The 17,588-nt window shown below is 40.1% G+C and overlaps 1 protein-coding gene across 4 annotated transcripts; it reads left to right on the top strand.

Moving 5' to 3' along the window:
- Positions 1–1,187: 1,187 nt before the first annotated feature.
- Positions 1,188–17,486, top strand: BIVM (basic, immunoglobulin-like variable motif containing). 4 transcript variants are annotated; one of them, XM_074859318.1, is made up of 11 exons: positions 1,188–1,204; positions 2,604–3,203; positions 4,661–4,787; positions 5,704–5,799; positions 5,907–6,011; positions 7,861–7,955; positions 9,213–9,345; positions 12,014–12,085; positions 12,955–13,038; positions 14,961–15,057; positions 15,976–17,486. In XM_074859318.1, exons 2-11 carry the CDS (start codon positions 2,714–2,716, stop codon positions 16,264–16,266), a joined length of 1,590 nt encoding a protein of 529 aa, XP_074715419.1. In that variant the 5' UTR covers positions 1,188–1,204; positions 2,604–2,713; the 3' UTR covers positions 16,267–17,486. The 4 variants fall into 4 exon arrangements, with proteins under 4 accessions (XP_074715419.1, XP_074715417.1, XP_074715420.1 ...); XM_074859316.1 differs by lacking the exon at positions 1,188–1,204 and adding an exon at positions 1,205–1,315; XM_074859317.1 differs by lacking the exon at positions 1,188–1,204 and adding an exon at positions 1,515–1,780.
- Positions 17,487–17,588: the final 102 nt, after the last annotated feature.

Here is a 17,588-nt window from a genome sequence, read left to right as displayed (position 1 = left end):
ACCACTGAAAACTACCAAGTAACCCTCAACATTTGAGGAGAAATTTGATTCTTCTTTCCACTATTTGCAGCACCTCTCACAGAAACTATTGCTGGGAATGGGGGCTGTGTGGGCTGAGGGCACCATGCTGTAATCGCTAGCACTGAATCCTCGGTCAGCACACCACCATGTAACTTTTTGATCTTTCTCTGGTTTTTATTTTAAATTTTATAAATACGTTGTTATAAAAGCAACCATTTAATATTACAAATCTAAATATTTAAAAATAAATAAATTTTAAATAATTGCGGCAGTACTGGAAGCGCTCCACTTATATCTTCAGTGTGTCACTGTGTTTGTTCATGTTGAAAATATGCTGAGTGCAGTGAAAATGAGGCGGGAGATACTGTCAGCAGTTCCAGACACTGTTACCCGAGATAATATTTTGTTCCTTTATACAGTTTTCTGGAAGCACTTTTGTTACACGCATTCTTACTACGGTCAGGGGGACTAAGAGAAACCCGCTGCAAGGAAAAGGTCCGGATGTCCGTCCCTCCTTCCCCGGGAGGAACCGGGCGCCCCCCCGCTGGGCCCAGGTACGCCGGGGCGCCGGCACTCGAAGGGGCTGCGGTGAGGACCAGGGGTGACCCCCAGCCCGCCGAGGTCGGCGTCTCGGTGCTCGGCTGCTCCGGAGCCGGTCAGCCGCGCTCCGCTCCCGCCCCGCGCCTCTCCCGCCCGCCGGCCCACCTCCCGCGCAGCGCCCGCAGCCTCTCCTCGGCGGGCGGGCGGGCCAGAGCTCTTCCCTACCCCGCGGAGGCCAGGGAAGAGCGCAGCCGCCATCCCGGGGCGCGCTCAGCAGCTCCCGCAGCCCGGCCCGCTGCCGAGGCCCCGCGGAGGCGGCGGCCGCCCCCCCGCGTCACCATCCCCGAGCGGCTCCTCCCCTCCCCCGCCCGCCCGTGGGGCAGCGGCGGACGAGACCATGAGGGCGCATACTGGGGGGGGGGGTGGGGGGCACCTCTGCGGCCGTATCTTTTCCGGCGCCGAGGCACAGTCGCGGCCCAGCCGGGAGACGCGCAGCTGGTTTCTGAGACACCGTGAGGGCCCGCAGGGGGAGCGCGGCCGCCGCCGCCGGGCAGCCCCGCGCCTCCCCCCGGCCGGCGGCGGGAGTTGGTGCCGGCCGGCGGCGGCGGCGGCGCTGCGGAGGCGGGGGGCGGCGGGGGCGCAGGTGAGCCCGCGGCGCCGCGCCCTCCCCCCCGCGCGCCGTGTCTGTTTCCGGCGCGCTCGCGTCCCCGCTCCGCCGCGGCCGGGGGAGGCGACGCAGGCGGGCGCCGCGCAGGTAACGGGCTGGGAGCGCGGGCCGCGCCGCGCCGTCGAGCAGCCGCCCTTCCCCTCTGCCCCCCCGCCCCACCCTCCCGTCGGGCCCCGCTGCCGCCGAGCCGCGGCCCGTTCCCCCCGCCCGGGGCTGTTCACTCCGGAACCGACCGGCGGCAGCGCGGGGGGGCGGGGCCGCAGAGCCGCGCCGAGGCCCCGATTGGCGGCGCCCCAGCCCTCCCGCCCCTCCCCGGTGCTAAGGCCGGGTGTCCCCCACCCCGCGGGGGGGAGTGCGGGCGTCCCGGGGGGGATGAGCCCCCACGGAGGTGGTGAGAGTGGAGCCTGCCGGGGCTGGGCGCCCTGTGGCTGCGGTCCGTGCGTGTGCTCTGACGTTTCCGTGTCATCTTTCAGGCAGAGCCCTGCTTGTGTGTGGTCGCAAGACCCGCTTCTGGAAGAGGGGGACTCTGTTGGCTCAGCTCGGTGACCCGAGGTTGGTGCCGCAGGAGCCTGCTTTCGGGTGGAACTCCTGCCTGCCAGGTTTCCCATCTGCGGCGAGAGTCTTCGCTCCGCAGACGCGCAACTGCCGAGATGAGGGATAACACATACTGTCAATTTGCTTTTTAAAAAAGATCGTTAAAAGGAAGCCCCAGCCCTCCAAACTTGTTTTTGGTAGTTCTTAGCTACTGTAAATAAAACCTGATGCTTTTCTTTCTCACATCTTGAAGAATAGGAGGTGCATAAAAATAAAAGGGAACCCCTAACAGCCATACAGGGAAAGCAGTGAAACAGATTGAGGGTAGTGTTCTCAATTTACAGTCAACAGAAGTAATAGTTACTGTAATTTTCTGTAAGCTTGAACTTCACTTGCAGCAAATGTGTCCAGGATTCTTCAGAATCAAGTGACCTTAAGTTGCTGTTTCTGTCATTTATTAATTTGTATAAATTATTTTGTACTCCACATACTCAAGGTATTGTGACTGTAAGGAATAGAAGTGAACAACCACAGCTACAAAAATTTTGGAAGCTTTTCATTTTTTTTTTTATAATTTTATTGTTTTAGTCATGTGCTATGTTATAAGTGTAATCACTCTGTACTTTATCATGGTATCACTATGGTGTATGCTGTTGGCATCTCACAAATAATAAAAAGCGCTGATGGTAAAATTCTAGAGATGCTTAGGAAAAGACACGGTGTATGTTATGATGTATCTTGAGGGGTACCTCAGCTTTTATTGGATATGAGTTCAAAGATAAGCTTTGTGTATATTTTATTTTGATTTAGACACCTGTATTAACTTCTCATTTTCTTTCAGGTACCTCGTTAATACCTTGCAGAGGCAATGGAGGCAGTGATGCAAACTCTGTTGTAATTAAAACATAAAAAAATATTCTTAGCTCTACAATACTTTTGCACTATCATTCAATGCCTAACATTTCAGAAGATGAAAAGGAGAATGGTTCTGGAAATAATGGAAACACTGAAAACAAACTTGGGAAAGAATCCCCAGAAGCTTCTCTTCATGATCCTGTGAAGCCATACTGCATGTCAGACGCCTCCACTGCATCCTTGGTGTCCAGGGCTGATGGGCATTATCCATGGGGATGTCCTGTGACTCATACACGAGAGAAATTTTATACCATCTGCTCAGACTATGCTTTTTTAAACAGAGTAACATCTATTTGTAAAAGCCCAAGTGCTTCAGTTAGTGCCTGCCTGTCAGGCAGTGCTGCCTTAAATGTTGGAAATAACACACCTGGCTTACTCAGCATTCAAACTGGTGCTTCAGAGATAATCTACAGCGAAGACACTAACTTGGAAAGCTTGGCTGGCGATCTTGGAAAGCTTCCACTGGCATGGGAAATCGACAAATCGGAGTTCAATGGCGTGACCACAAATCTGAAGAACAAAGCAGGTGAGCTGGTGAAGGTTTGATGTTGTGATAGAAAAAGGCTTCATGTTTACAACTTTGTGGAGGGGGCTGGTCAGCACATGTATCTCTTGAGGAAGTGCTTTAGAAGAGCCTGTACATCATTTCAACCTGCTCACCGGGAAAGGAGAGAGTGAGATAGAAGGAGTGGAAGTCAAGTGTGGCTGCCTGGGGAAGTGACTAAAACAAGGCTGGCTTCTGCTTAACTGTGTGTGGGGTTTTTGGGTATTGTTTGGGGTGGCTTCTGGTTTGGATTTGGTTTGCTTTTCTTCCCTGGGGTTTGGGGATGTTTTTTTCTTTCCTTTTAGTGGGACGTAGTGCATTGTGCAGTGATTACTTTTACGTGTTAAGTACATGTTTGTCACTTGCAGAACTGTTTCAAGGTACTTCAGAAATGTATTTTGAAATTAAAGATGTGGTTTATTTGTGACAAGAAGTAAATGAAATCATTACAATTACCTAGGAAAGCAGTTGGTTTCTGTAACAGAATTGTATTTATTTTGATTTGCTATATGTATACAGTGTTTGGGAGCCCATTTCTTCAAAACTGGCTTCTTTGCTGCCTCCTATGTTCATTCTCTGCGTAGTCACAGATTGCAACTGTGAATCAAGCACTTGCATACACACTTGGCTTTCTTTGTCCTATAATCCCTCTGTTTATCTAGAGTGGGCTGTAGATTTTTTTCTTAATGGCTTGGCTAGCTGGTCAAATTGCTGTTTTCTCTACCTTAGTATGAAACTGGTTTAGCAGTGCTTAAAAACGTGTTTGGCAAGTTGCCTTTTCGGGTGTGCATGTAGTGTCCTGAAATAAGAAACAAATGATAACATCCCACAGGACTGTCATTTTTACTAAAATGTACGTGGCATATTTCACTGGGTTGTGATGGCTTCAAAATGGGACAGAAAGACTCCTGCTCTAGCATGTGGCCCAACTCTTTGCTTTCCACTGCCTCAGTGGCTTAAAAAGGAAAAGATCTTGGGTGTATATTATTCTTACTGGATTTGCATGTAAGCTTTCATCAGAAGGCGTAGCTGGTTACAGAGCTTAACTGTGAAAAACAAGTGTTTCATTATATTTTCCTGTGCATTTAATGTTAGGAGATGGGAAGTCCCTGTTGGTCCAAGAGTCTTATTTCTGGGAAGGCTGATTTAACACATTAGAATAATCAGATTGACTGCTCTTTCTAAACAGTTGGGCAGGTCATCATTAATTCTATTCAGAAAAACATGATGTTGTTTACTGAGCTGATAGCAGCTTTACAAACCTGTTGACAATCTTGATTATGTATTTGAGCTTTTTCTTTCAATTAAAGTTTGGTCTCAGTTTGCACTTACTAGTACAACCAGTGTGTCTAAGGCATATGCTATTACTAAAAATATTTAAGAAGAAATATATGAAAGGTAAAGTAGGCATGCATTTGTTTCTGAAATCTGTTTTGCAGGCAACATGAAGAAACAAGTAACAAAGAAGAAATCTGTAGACAAAAAAAGCAAACAATACAGGGAGTGTCCTCAGCGTTCTTCTCTTGAAGATGTGAAGGAGAGGAAAGTGTTGGACCTCCGAAGATGGTACTATTTATGAATTGTATTTAAGATTATCCTCATACAGTTTGTCAGTAAACACTATTGCTGATTATCTGATTTCACAATAATTAATAATGTCTTCATACTTTTTTTTTTAGTAGAAATGGGGATATGTTAAGCATATCTATATGCACTATAATCTCATACTTTCTACAAGAAGAATGAGAGCTTCCTTCCCATTTGTTGAAATTCTAAAAGCATTCTTCTTTCTAAACATTTTTTTTTCTTTCAGTAAGGAAAAAACTTATGTGGGGATTTATTGCTAAAGAAAATGCATGTTCATTATTATGGTCAGGCAAAAAGTAACCTTAAACATAGTACTGATATGTCTTACTCCTGATTTTTCTTTTCACTGGGCAATACTTGATCAGAATCTGTCAGTTCTATACAACCTATATCATATGAATATAGTTCACTAAATTCACACAGTTTAATGAATCTGTCTGGTTCTTACTGTATCTCTGTGACATCAGAAACTTAGCCTAGGGAATCTGTGACCTGGAATGACATTCATTAGTAAATTGGTAGAGATACAAGTTTACTACAGGTTCATGTGTAGAAGAGACTGGATCAAACTGGAATTATATTAGTACAGAATCATCTTTTTCCTACAGGATTATTTGTACAGAATTCCCATGGTGCTTATTTGTATGAAATAGGGTAGTAGTATCTGACAAACTTAAAATAAATTGGTTAACGTACTTGCTCATTTTTTTTTAAAGAATGCACTGTGTTTTGTGATTTTTGTGTTGTTTTGTTTTTTTTTTTTTAATACAGGCAACATAAAAGCATTTAATGTAACATGGCACTTCAATGGCCTGGCACACAGAAAAGTAGTTCAGGTTGCTCCTGTAACTAAATCAAGAATGCTTACTAATGTGTTTGGGGTTTTTTGTTTTAGGTATTGTGTTAGCCGACCTCAATACAAGACTTCCTGTGGAATTTCATCCTTAGTGTCTTGCTGGAATTTCCTGTATAGTACACTGGGAGCTGGGAGGTATGCTTTGCTTCTAGAGAGTCTAAAATATGTTGCTTATTACTTTATTAAACAATACTTTTATTTCTTTTTTTCTTTGTGGTTTGGTTTTTTGGGTTTTTTTTTAGTTTACCACCTATTACTCAAGAAGAAGCTTTGCATATACTGGGCTTTCAGCCCCCATTTGAGGAGATTAGGTTTGGTCCCTTCACTGGAAATACAACTTTAATGAGGTATGTTTGGTTCCTTTGATGCAGCTGAATTGTTAATGTATTGAAAAATAACATAAAACTAAGAGAGAGAACCTTTAAAAATACAGTAGTTGTTAATTTATTTAAAAAAAAAATGTGTCTGACACAAGTTAGTCCTCTTAAGTTTTAGAATAATGAAGCATACTTGGGTATTCTGACAGTGCCCAAAGAAACTTTTCAAAGAGTTTTTTGCACTAGCCATTTTGTATAGTGCGATGTTGGTACACAGATCAGGTGAACATGAAGTTTGATTTTTTGGTTCAGTTTCTTTAATGGTTGTATAATACTGTAATGAATCCTGTCTTCTGGTTAGAAACTTTTTTCTTTACCCTCGTTTTCCTGTTTTGAAAATGCATGTTAAATGCTTGTAATGTCCCTGAAACAGCCTGAGAAGGCAATTGATATACTAGTAACTTAATGTAAAAAATAATTTAAGAATTGAAAATGAGATAGTGAGTGCTTCACCTTTGTTGCAATGGAGCTGTTCAGGAAGAGGAGGGGAAAAAAAAAAAGATGGGTCTTGAGTCACGAAACACTCAAACTTTCAAATTCTGTTTCACTTCTGCTCTGCTGTTTCCTGATCTTGATAAATTGGGTCTAAAATCTTTGTCTTTTTTTTTTTTTTGTTAAACTCATAAGGAATTTTAGGATTAAACAGGGCTAGGAGCATATTGTACTTGAGTATTGAACATCTTGACAGGACTTTGGTATGTTACCCTTCCATGAAATTCAAAAATTTTGCAGTGTTCTTGCCTGTTTCATGAGTTGCATTTGATCTAATTAGTATTTTTTGAAGGCAACATATAAAGTTTGGCACAGAATGTGGGTGCTGAATTTGAAAATGTGGCAGCAGTCTGTTCTTTAATGGTAGCATAGCAGCTAGATCATTGACGAGTGTCATGAAAACTTCCTTCTTTGCCTTAGGAGACTCAGATCTAGATTCTGTATCTCTTTAGGAGTATGTCAGGGTGTAACAACCCTCATAGACCAAGCTGATAAAATGTTCTGCCTCTTTATGTCAACAGTCTATAAGACGAAAGTTAAACCTGTAATTCTTCCTTTTCCCCTGTGAGTGCCCTATGCCACGCAGAAAAGTTGCCCTTAGTAGGTTTTATTTCTGTTTGGTCAAATCATTTTTAAGTACTCAGCAGACTGGAAAGCAGGAGGGCTGAGAGCCAACCCCATCACACAACATAGCTTTATGATTGAGATATTATCTTCAGAGATGTGAATTTGAATCTTCTAATGTGGAAAAGTGAATATCTGAGACAAAAATCTTCTTTGCAGACCTGTCCTCACTTACTGTTGCTGTGAGGAATTGCAGCACGGGACTCCTGTAAGGCTTGGGCATTGTGATGCTTATGTGGCAGAAGCCCAACATGATATGCAGAAAGTCTCACTAGAAGGGTCCTGCCTTCTGGTGTCTTAGAAGATTCCCTTTGTGTAGCTTACAAATCATGGTTGAAGCTTGGCACTTCAGAATCTGAGTGTCTTTCTAAAAGCTGAGTAACTCAAAGTTAGAGGTGACTGGACTGAACACAATAGGACCAACATTTCACATCCAGCCCTTTGGTTATTATGGTTCTATGTCGGGTCTGAAAAAGCAAAAGGAAGGAAAAGGCTTTGAGTATTTATTTATCTCTCTAGGATACGTTACGATTTGTTTGTATTAGGGTACCATGGTCATCTACAATCTATATACTAGTGTGGTAGTTACTTAGTAGCACACAGAGACTTTTTTCTAAACTGTCAAGCAGAGGAAAAGTGGAAGGAAAGAAAATTGCTTTTAATAACTCTTGAGTTACTACAATCTTTAAGCTTATTGTTTCAGATGGTTTAGGCAAATAAATGATCACTTCCATATCAAGGGATGCTCATATGTTCTGTATAAACCTCATGGGAAGAACAAGACAGCTGGAGAAACTGGTACGTAGCTAATCCTAAAGCGTTTATCTTATAGTATGTAAACTGAAAAATCCTGCAACGTGTAGCATTTGACAGGACAAGTTCTGTAAGTAGTATGTCCAGTTTGAGATAAGCTATTGAATAGCTCCAAGTTGCCTGATTTTTCTGGTTTTACTTTTTCTCTTATTTTGCTAAAACTTTAATTTGTACTTTTATTTTGATAAAATATATTCTGTGCTATGTATTCTGCTATCATAGAACTGGAATTTTAAGGTATCCAGGAGGACTTCCAGTTCTGTGTTGGTGTCCTGGAAGATGTTTGCTGCAATACACTGGGGGAGCAACACATTTTTTTATTTTTTTTATTTCAGTGTTTTAGAAATTTGTGCTGTATAAAAATTCAGAACGTACAGCACAAAAGTATTAATGTCTTTAATATATGTTTTATACTTTAAAAAAAAGCAATTTTAAAGTTAGTGAACTCATCCATTCTGCCTGGCTTTGGCTAATGTCTGTCTCTAAAAGTTAAGTGATTATTCTCGATTAGCTTATGAAGCTGCATTTTTATGTCTACTTTTAAGTGTGCTACCTAAAGAAATATTATACTTTCATACACAGTTTGTTAGCCTTTGGTAGATTCTTTAAAAGAATAAAACCATGCTGAAAAGTTTTGGGGGAGATTATTAAAATGGGAATAATTTTTCTGTTCTTGGTATCCCATTTGAAAATTCTGTCATGTTTCAGTGCCTTTTCTAGTCTTTGTCTGAAACTGAACACTGCAGTCACATTACAAAATATTGTATGCCCAGATGTGGAATGTGTTTCTGAGGAGATTAGGAAGCTTCAAGAAGCTCATGATACCAAAACGTTTGAAAGCTTTCTGGGGTTTCAGTAGTATCATTGATGTGTGTTACTTGGGCGGGGCAGTGGGACTGCATTGTGTGGCAGTGTGTATTTCCTAGGTTAAGAGATACTTTTGGTTCTTTTTTTTGCAGAACGAGTAATTTTTAATGTGACTTTGATCTAAATACAATGCATACTTTTTATTGCATTTTCCTAGTACACACTGTGTGACAGATATTATTTTTCTGTACCAGGCAGGAAATTAAATACTAAGAAGTTTGAAATCAAAACTGTATTTTGTGCATGCCTGTCAGGTCATGTCCTCTAATGTAAAAGGCAGTGTAACTATTTTATGTTATCAAATAGATCTCTTTTGCTGAATATGTTACGCAGGATCCAAAGCACTCTGAACTGAAACCTGATCTTTCTTTGTAGCTGCAGGGGCCCTTGCAAAGCTAACACGTGGACTGAAAGATGAATCAATGGCCTACATCTACCATTGCCAAAACCATTATTTTTGCCCAATTGGATTTGAAGCAACCCCAGTAAAAGCTAGTAAAGCCTATAGGTAAGGTATTGTGTTCATGCTTATTTTAGTGGAGGAAGCGTATGGAAAAATTTACTACAAGTTGATACAATTTTTCTCTCTAAATAACATTTCAGCATATGTTATGAAAGCATTTATGTCTGAACTAGCAAAACACTACTGTGTAATTTGAAAGGACTGCTTAAAATTAAACAGAACTAAGCAGACTATATTGAGAGAACTTAATCAGAAAACTATGAATGGTACTAAATTGTTTAAAGACATTTGAGCCAGATATAGAGAGGGTACTTAATTACTTGAAGGACAAGTGATAGTAACTAGTCTGAAAAATAAAACAATATGGACTGAAAAAAGCCAGGTATTTTTAAAGAAAAACAGTAAAAAGCCAGCTAATTATGGGAAGAGTCTGTTCCCAGAGAACTTGGGGGGAAACAAGAAGTAAGTGTCTGTGTGGGTGTTGGGACTTTTCTTTATAAACTAGAAGAAAAAAGCCTACTGTGATATTAATCCATTATGAAGCAGACGTGATAAAATCTGCACTTACAGAAACCAGTGTTTGTGTATGGTGAGAATAGGGTATATGTAGGTATTGCAGGATGGTGGTTAGGAACTTTTTTTGCAGTGTTGACTAACAGTGATAAACTGCAACTACTGGAGTGCAAGGCTTAGAAAAGTAAAGATATCTGAATAATTTGTTACCAAGAATTGGCGGAGGGCAGGGGAGAGAAGCTGGAAGAGATCTCTGCACTATCACAGTATGTTTGGCTTTTTTAAACAATACTTGGAATGCTGGAGCACTTCATAAAGACCAGGAGAAACTTAATATGCCAGTTGTTTTAGAATAAAATTACAATTAGCCAAATAATTTCAGATTTGTCAGGGTGACATTACTCAGGATAAAATAATGGAATAGCTGATGTAGGTTACAATTAAACATAGGTTTTAAAAGAGGATAATAGCATTGTTGCTCATACTGAATTTAGGGAAAGTCTCGCATTAAAACCAAAACTTTAAGTTTGAAATATTTCATAATCTTGAGGCAATTTGTCTTAGCTTTTGTAAGGCTGTATGATATGCTGAGAGTAGTTCGTTTTACCTCATTCACAGAATAATATTAAATTGTTTTTCCTCTCTCAAAGTAGTTACAAACACAATTGGATGTTTCTGTTGGACTTTCTCAAGGTTCAACTGTTGGTCAGTATTTATTAGTACTATCACTGAGCATAAGAAGACAATCCCTTACAAAATTAGCAGATATCAAGAGTGGGGAATGGTAAATGATGAAAAGGGTAGGTCACTGGTGTAAGGTGAGCCTCAGTCTTGCACTTGGCTTAGCAAGCAGTCTGCCTTTGACTATGTTGAAGATGTAGAGTGACATAACTCTACAACTCGGCAACGAAGCTGGTGAAGGGTCTGGAGCACAGGTCATACGAGGAGCGGCTGAGGGAACTGGGGTTGTTTAGTCTGGAGAAGAGGAGGCTGAGGGGAGACCTCATCGCCCTCTACAACTACCTGAAAGGAGGTTGCAGAGAGCTGGGGATGAGTCTCTTTAACCAAGTAACAAGTGATAGGACAAGAGGGCATGGCCTCAAATTGCGCCAGGGAAGGTTTAGACTAGATGTCAGGAAGTATTTCTTTACAGAACGGGTTATTAGGCAGTGGAATGGATTGCCCAGGGAGGTGGTGGAATCCCCATCCCTGGAGGTGTTTAAGAGTAGGGTCGATATAGCGCTGGGTGATATGGTGTAGATGGGAACTGGCAGTGCTAGGTTAATGGTTGGACTAGATGATCTTCAAGGTCCTTTCCAACCTAGTTGATTCTGTGATTCTGTGATCAAGGAATGGAGAATGCCAGCTTTACTTTTAGAGTTCAAAATGGTGATTGTTTGGAGGCAATAAAGCATAATCATCTGAATCTGATTTGTTCCCAGTGTGAATCTGACCATAGGGTTAATGAAAGCTTTTGGTATATGAACAAAAGAATACAGAAGTTTTTTTTATTAAGACTGCGTTCACTGACATGCCATGTGAGTGAGAGAGTGTGGAAGATACACCCCAAATAGAAGTCCAACACATCAGTCTGCTTAAGTCTACTGAAAGGTTAATGGCTTGCTTACTTGATCAGTTACTAAGAATCTGCAGTGGAAGAGCAAAGTAAAAAAAAATTGTTTAATAGATCAAAAATGGAGTTTGAGAAATAATATGGTCCAGTGGAAACTTAACATGCCTTATATCTACTTTGAATTTATATTGTTTAGTAATAAGCAAGAACAACAATTTCAATACTTTATCTGTAGTCAAAATGAATTCTCAGTCACTAGTGATGTTATTTTTAAGGCAATATTAGATTTTCTTCCTAACAACAGATCTCTAACAATGTAACATGAGGTAATGAGTTCAGGGAGCTTTTATAGCCTTATTTTAGGCTGGAGGTCAACCAGAAAGCTCATCCTTCATATCTTCTAACGCCTTACTGGAAAACAATATGTTTAGGTTCCAGAAGCACTATCAATAGATTCTGCAGCAGTTCTTGTTTACCCGTTTCTACATTCTAGTAACAAAGGAAAGCTTTTCTTTAAAAATCAAGCTAAGAAACGTTTAAATTCCAAAAGAAATGGGTAGATAGGTTGCTAGGCTGAGCTTAGGAGGCAGTTTTTAGGTCACCCACAGACTTCCTGTATGATCTTAGGTTGCTGGATTTGGACTCGGGAGACCTGGGTTCAGTTCCCAGTTCAACCACAGACTTCCAGTGTGACTTTAGGTAAGTCAATTAATCTGTCCTGTGTCTTGATTTCCCATCTGTACAATGATGACATACATTTTTATTTTACAGGGAATTTTTTATAAGTAAACAAATTACTGCAAGCAGTAAGGCCATATGCCGTCTAATACCCTAGGCAGAAAAATCTCAGGTTTTGTCACAGTTGAAACTGAAGTAGTTTTTCATGGGATAATTATACACAGGAAGTCACAGAACAGTCATCTGTATCTCATCAGTCTGCTCTGATGTCTGTCACAAATTTTCCCTGATGAGGTTATTGCAGGCTTTGAGTTTCTTGGAAGTTGCTCACAAATTCGAACTAGTATTGGGTGAGGGCTTTTGGTTTTTAATATGTGGTATCGGATGCTTAGGAGGAACAGTTGAAGTTACCAGTTGTTTTCATATAGGTTACCCTACCACTGTTTGTAACAACTCTCAGCTGGGGTATAGTTTAAAAATAGCAGAAGGGGCTCTTTCGTGACTCTTTAGGCATCACAGATAGTGAGGAAGATGTTTGTTCCACATTTGTGTGGCTTTCCACAATTCTTATTTCCATTGTTACGTATATATTTACATTTGGATTTTTTACTAGGCTGCCTTTCATCCAAGTAACACTATTTTTTATGAAGTTCTGCCTGTCTTTTTTCCTAAATAATAAGCACTAGCTTCTATCTTGGTTCCAGACCTTGTGAAACAGTTTCCCTGTAGGCAATTGCAAACACTGTAGCACAGCAGCTGGTTTTTAGTTTGGCTGAGGAAACAATTTTAAATGTTGGAAAATCCTAAAAAGAACAATAGAATGTTAATCTCTCTTTTTCTTTTTAGTATGCACAATAAATCTTACTAGGATTGTATCTTCTGTTGAACAGAGATCGTGTCTTACAGCAGGAAGTAGAATATTGGATCTTAATTGGAGAGCCGAGCAGAAAACATCCAACAATACACTGTAAAAGGTACGTTACTTGGTAAGAATGTAAGACAATATGTTTTCTTTCAAAACCATTTGTATTTCTCTACTAAGGGTGACCAAGTGAATTTTTAGTTCTTTTAAACAAACATACTATAGTGTTAACAGAAACAGGTGCTTTAGTGAGAAACTTCGTGTTTTGACCTCAAGGCTGGCTCTGCAGTTTTATATCATGTGGCAGGACACATGTGGGCTGCTGAAAGCCAAAACCTGTTCCTCTTGTTTGAGTGTGACACAGCTCATATTAGCCAGGAAGAAAACACACTTCAGCTGTCTGCGATCATGCCATTTGTGGTTTACAGGCTGTACAAACCTTGGAGGAGTTTATGCTGCAGTTGAGGATGTAGACAGGCTGTGTCTGGGGCGTGCACAGGATATTACGTTGCTACCAAGATCTAACTCAGGTGCAGGTACAGCCTGTACTCTGTTGTGTTATTAGCTTATCTATGTATTAAAACAATACATTTGTGGTAGATCTGGCTCATACAAAGTCGGTGTCTAAACTAGACATAGAGACTAGGAGGGCGAGAGGGTGCTATGTAGAAATTTTGTTGATTAGTTATATTTGTCCTGATAAATTAATAGAACAGCTTTCTCAGCTTTACTTGACATACTAGTTCATATTGCTTAATATTAACTTCTGAAATGAGGGAACTGTGCAGAAGAGCGTATTTCTCAAGAAACCGATTCCATGGCCAAAACATAAATTTTAGCAAATAGCTTCCCTACCACCCCCCAGGTTAATTATGGAGTGATTTTTTTTTTTCTTGATACCTTAGGAAAAGAGCTGTTGGAAAAAAAAAAATCACACAACTTCTGCTTTGTTTCCTTTTATTCTCTATTTTGAAAAAATGTTTGAAAGTACTTATCTGACAGTTTCATAGCCAGTCAGATCTAACCCAGTATCTAAAACCCAGATATCTTTTTTTTTTGTTTTGTCAGTGATGTGACTGTGTCAATAACTGTCAATAGCTGGATAGTTTGGACTAATGAAATTAAGTGCAGCAAAATAAAAATCACATTATGCATGTGGTTGCTGTGCTGAGAAATGTACTATACATCCCACTGACAGAATTATGTTCTGTGGTATGGAAGCTACAAATGGCACAGGAAGAGGTTTCGGAATACAGAATACAAACCTTTGTAATATTATTTTTGATTGTGGAGACATTCTTCCTCCTGCTACAGTCCCAGTGAGAGCTAGCGGAAAGTTCTGTGCTTAAGGTAGGAGGGCAAAGGTTGGGGTAGAAATGGAGGGTGGTTTTAGAGAGAAGCAGACAATTAGACATTGATAGAAATGAAAAGACAGTGTGCAGGCTTAAAGAGGTCTGGAATATGGGGATATTTTATTCAGTTGGGCTAGAAGGAGCTATGAAACTGAAGAGCCGAGTGAACAGGGAATGATTAAATTGATAGCTTATTACAGATGGGATTTAAATGAAATGGAGGAGTGAGTTATGTTGGGAGCTGTCTGGTAAAAGCAGATTTAGTGGGCGAAAAACCAAACGAGTTTGAACAAAATAATATAAAAGGGTAAGAGGAGATTAAATAAAGTAAAAGCTAATGTTTCTCTTTGACTAAACCGCACTTTGCTGCTTTGTTTCACAAACTGATGAATTGGTAAGGGTAAGCAATGCAACTAATGACTCATGGTGCTTTTAGTCATTTTGGAAAGTGTTTCCAAAGAGCAGGAATAATCACTGTGAATGCTTTGATTAAATGTGACGCTTTTATATCTAGCTTCATGTCTCTAACACTGAGGCTTTTATATCTTTATATGTTTGTTTATCTTTAAGTCACTGGTGAGACTATTTAAATCTGCAGATCTCTATTTGCATGTGTGTGTACATGAGTATTGGTGCTGAGGTTTTGTAAATGCCGCTGAGTAGTAATAATCTTATTCTGTAGGTGGGCAGATATTGTCACTGACCTAAACACACAAAATCCAGAATATCTAGATATTCGACACCTAGAGAGAGGATTGCAGCATCGAAAAACAAAGAAGGTAAGGTAAACTTACTACGATGGGAGGAAATTCAAGGTAGATTTTTTGCGAACTTATTCATACTTCAGCAATGTAAGATAACTTCACTAAAAGAAATTTGTTATGTGAAGTGTTCCTGAAGACAAAGTCAAACGTGGATACTTAACACCAGAGTCATTGATATTTACTTGCAGGACAAGATACAATACAGCAGTAGCCTGGCATATGCTAGGATGAACCAGGCTATCTGCATATACAAGGTATTTCGTTGCAGTATTTAACCTTGTTGGCTAAAATGTAGCTGCAGCAAGCACAGAAATACTTTACAGATGAATTACAGACAGATCCTTTTGGTGCATGAACTTCTAGCTGCACGTAAGCAGGAAAGAAAGTACAGTCAAGTAGGATCACACATAAAAGAATGCACGTGTCTCTCTTGTGTGGACTTACTGTCAATACACATAGCTTGCTTTCCTATAGATAGGGCTATATCTCATGGGTGGGGGATGTATTTTTGATTTTCAGATGGAAAGTCTATGAGAAATAATAGGCTGAAGAGATGATTTCAAATGTGGAGACCCTATGGAAGACCATGTCGGCAAGATGAGAAGGGACCAGAACAGATAATTTGTGTGAAAGTAGCTGGAGAATGAAAAAGACTAGCAGAAGATGTTATACTAGCCCATGAATGATAAAAAGGATAGCTTAAAAAGATGAGAAAGAAGGCAGTAATTGAGTCTAGGAAACAATCAAAATTGATTGAACTGAGTTGTTTGTTTGTGGATATGGTTTTGTGGGGTTTTTTGTTTGTGTGTTGTTGCTTTTTTTGTTTGTTTTTTTAAAGAATTCAGTACTTGCCAAGATGTTAATTTCAGATACCTATGTATGCTAGAAATGTGCCTGTGGGCATTTAACAAAGAACCTTTTTACTTCAATCAGGTTGGAGGAAATCTTCATTGCATCATTGCCTTTCAGAGACTTAACTGGCAAAGATTTGGTCCTTGGAATTTTCCATTTGGAAATGTTAGACAGGATAAACAATCCCAAACACAAGGACAAGGAATTTCCAAATCTGAGAGTGAAGACAATATCTCTAAGAAACAACATGGACGACTGGGTCGATCTTTCAGTGCTGGCTTTCATCAAGAATCTACATGGAAGAAATCTAATCTTCGTGAGAGGAGGAACAGTGGGTATCAGAGTTATAATGATTATGATGGAAATGATTAAAATTAACTTTAGATAATAGAGTTGATATATTAAAGTTAGTTTTAATCAAGGCATATTAGGGATCTATTAGTCCTAGAATACATATGAATAGAAATTATAGTATAAGATACAGCTTCATAATTATTAAATAAATCTGATGATATGGTTGTAATGGATGAGATCTGATGTATAAACTGACAGATAAGCACAGATTACTGTACTTTTGCAATCAAAAGTAAATATGACAGCAAAATCAATCATTTCTTTTGAAATAATTGTACTGTGTTCTGATCTGTGAAAACAAAAGAGCAGATTGAAATTAGTCAATGTAATAAACGGACTTCATTGAAAATACTTAGTATTCAAAAGCATGAAAATTTATGATATGACTTTATAAAAAGGGTTATTCTGCAAATGGTGTAAGGATAAAAGTGAAAATTGCCTTCCTTTTTAAACACTCCATTTTATTAAGGCTGCCCATATCCAGTGGAAAGGGAAAAAAAAAATCACATAGGTCAGAAGACCTTGTCAGATTTACAAAGTGAATGTACATTCTCTGTTTAGTTCCCAGTAGACTTCTGTCAGTCAGATAATCATATTTTATCAAGCAGGTCTCAGTTACTTTTCCCTTAGCTGGATGCCTGCGTTAGACTGAGAGGAATTGCCTGTGGCAGGGAGAGTTCAAGGACAGACCTTCTTTATTGCTTTTGCTCTGTGGGTACAACAGCTGAATTCTTATCCTGGAACCTGAGAGCACGGACTCGCTTAACACAAGCTTGTGAAATTCACTGTTAAAAAGCTGCATTTCCCATTAGCCAAATGAGCTAGCTGAACACTGCGTTCTGTTGGCAGTTCTTTTTCTTGTTCAGTCTTAAAACCTCTGTCATTTTTCTGCTGCTCTTTTCATTTTGTATGAAGGGGATGCAAGTGCCGAAAACTGCTGGCAGCCCTGATGATACTATATACCTCTCAGCCGGCACACAATTCAAGCTTTTTCAGGTGTCCCATGTGCGGTCTCTTTATCTTTTTTCCCCCACCTAATTTGAAGTGTATCCAATTGTTTGCCCAAACATGTCTCAACAGTTGTAACTTTCTGTGTACAAATGTTCATACCTGCTTAAGGATTTTTTTGACATAAAAAGATTTGTCATGGAATGCAGGGGTTTTGTAGGTTGCTGCTTTTGTTAACCAAAAATGGGAGACTTTTAGACTTTTGTTCATTCAATAAAATTTGTTTTCTATTTTGCTGTTTGCTTTTCATTTGTCTTGGGAATGGTGACCCTATGTTTAGTGAAGGTTTTCAGGAGAGTAGGTAAGCGAAGGATCAGAATTGCAACCCCTGC

This window comes from Strix uralensis, chromosome 2, assembly GCF_047716275.1.
Source record: "Strix uralensis isolate ZFMK-TIS-50842 chromosome 2, bStrUra1, whole genome shotgun sequence".
Classification (NCBI taxonomy): Eukaryota; Metazoa; Chordata; class Aves; order Strigiformes; family Strigidae; genus Strix; species Strix uralensis.
The sequence above is the reverse complement of the archived record's forward strand: the minus strand, read 5'-3'. Positions and strand labels throughout refer to the sequence as shown.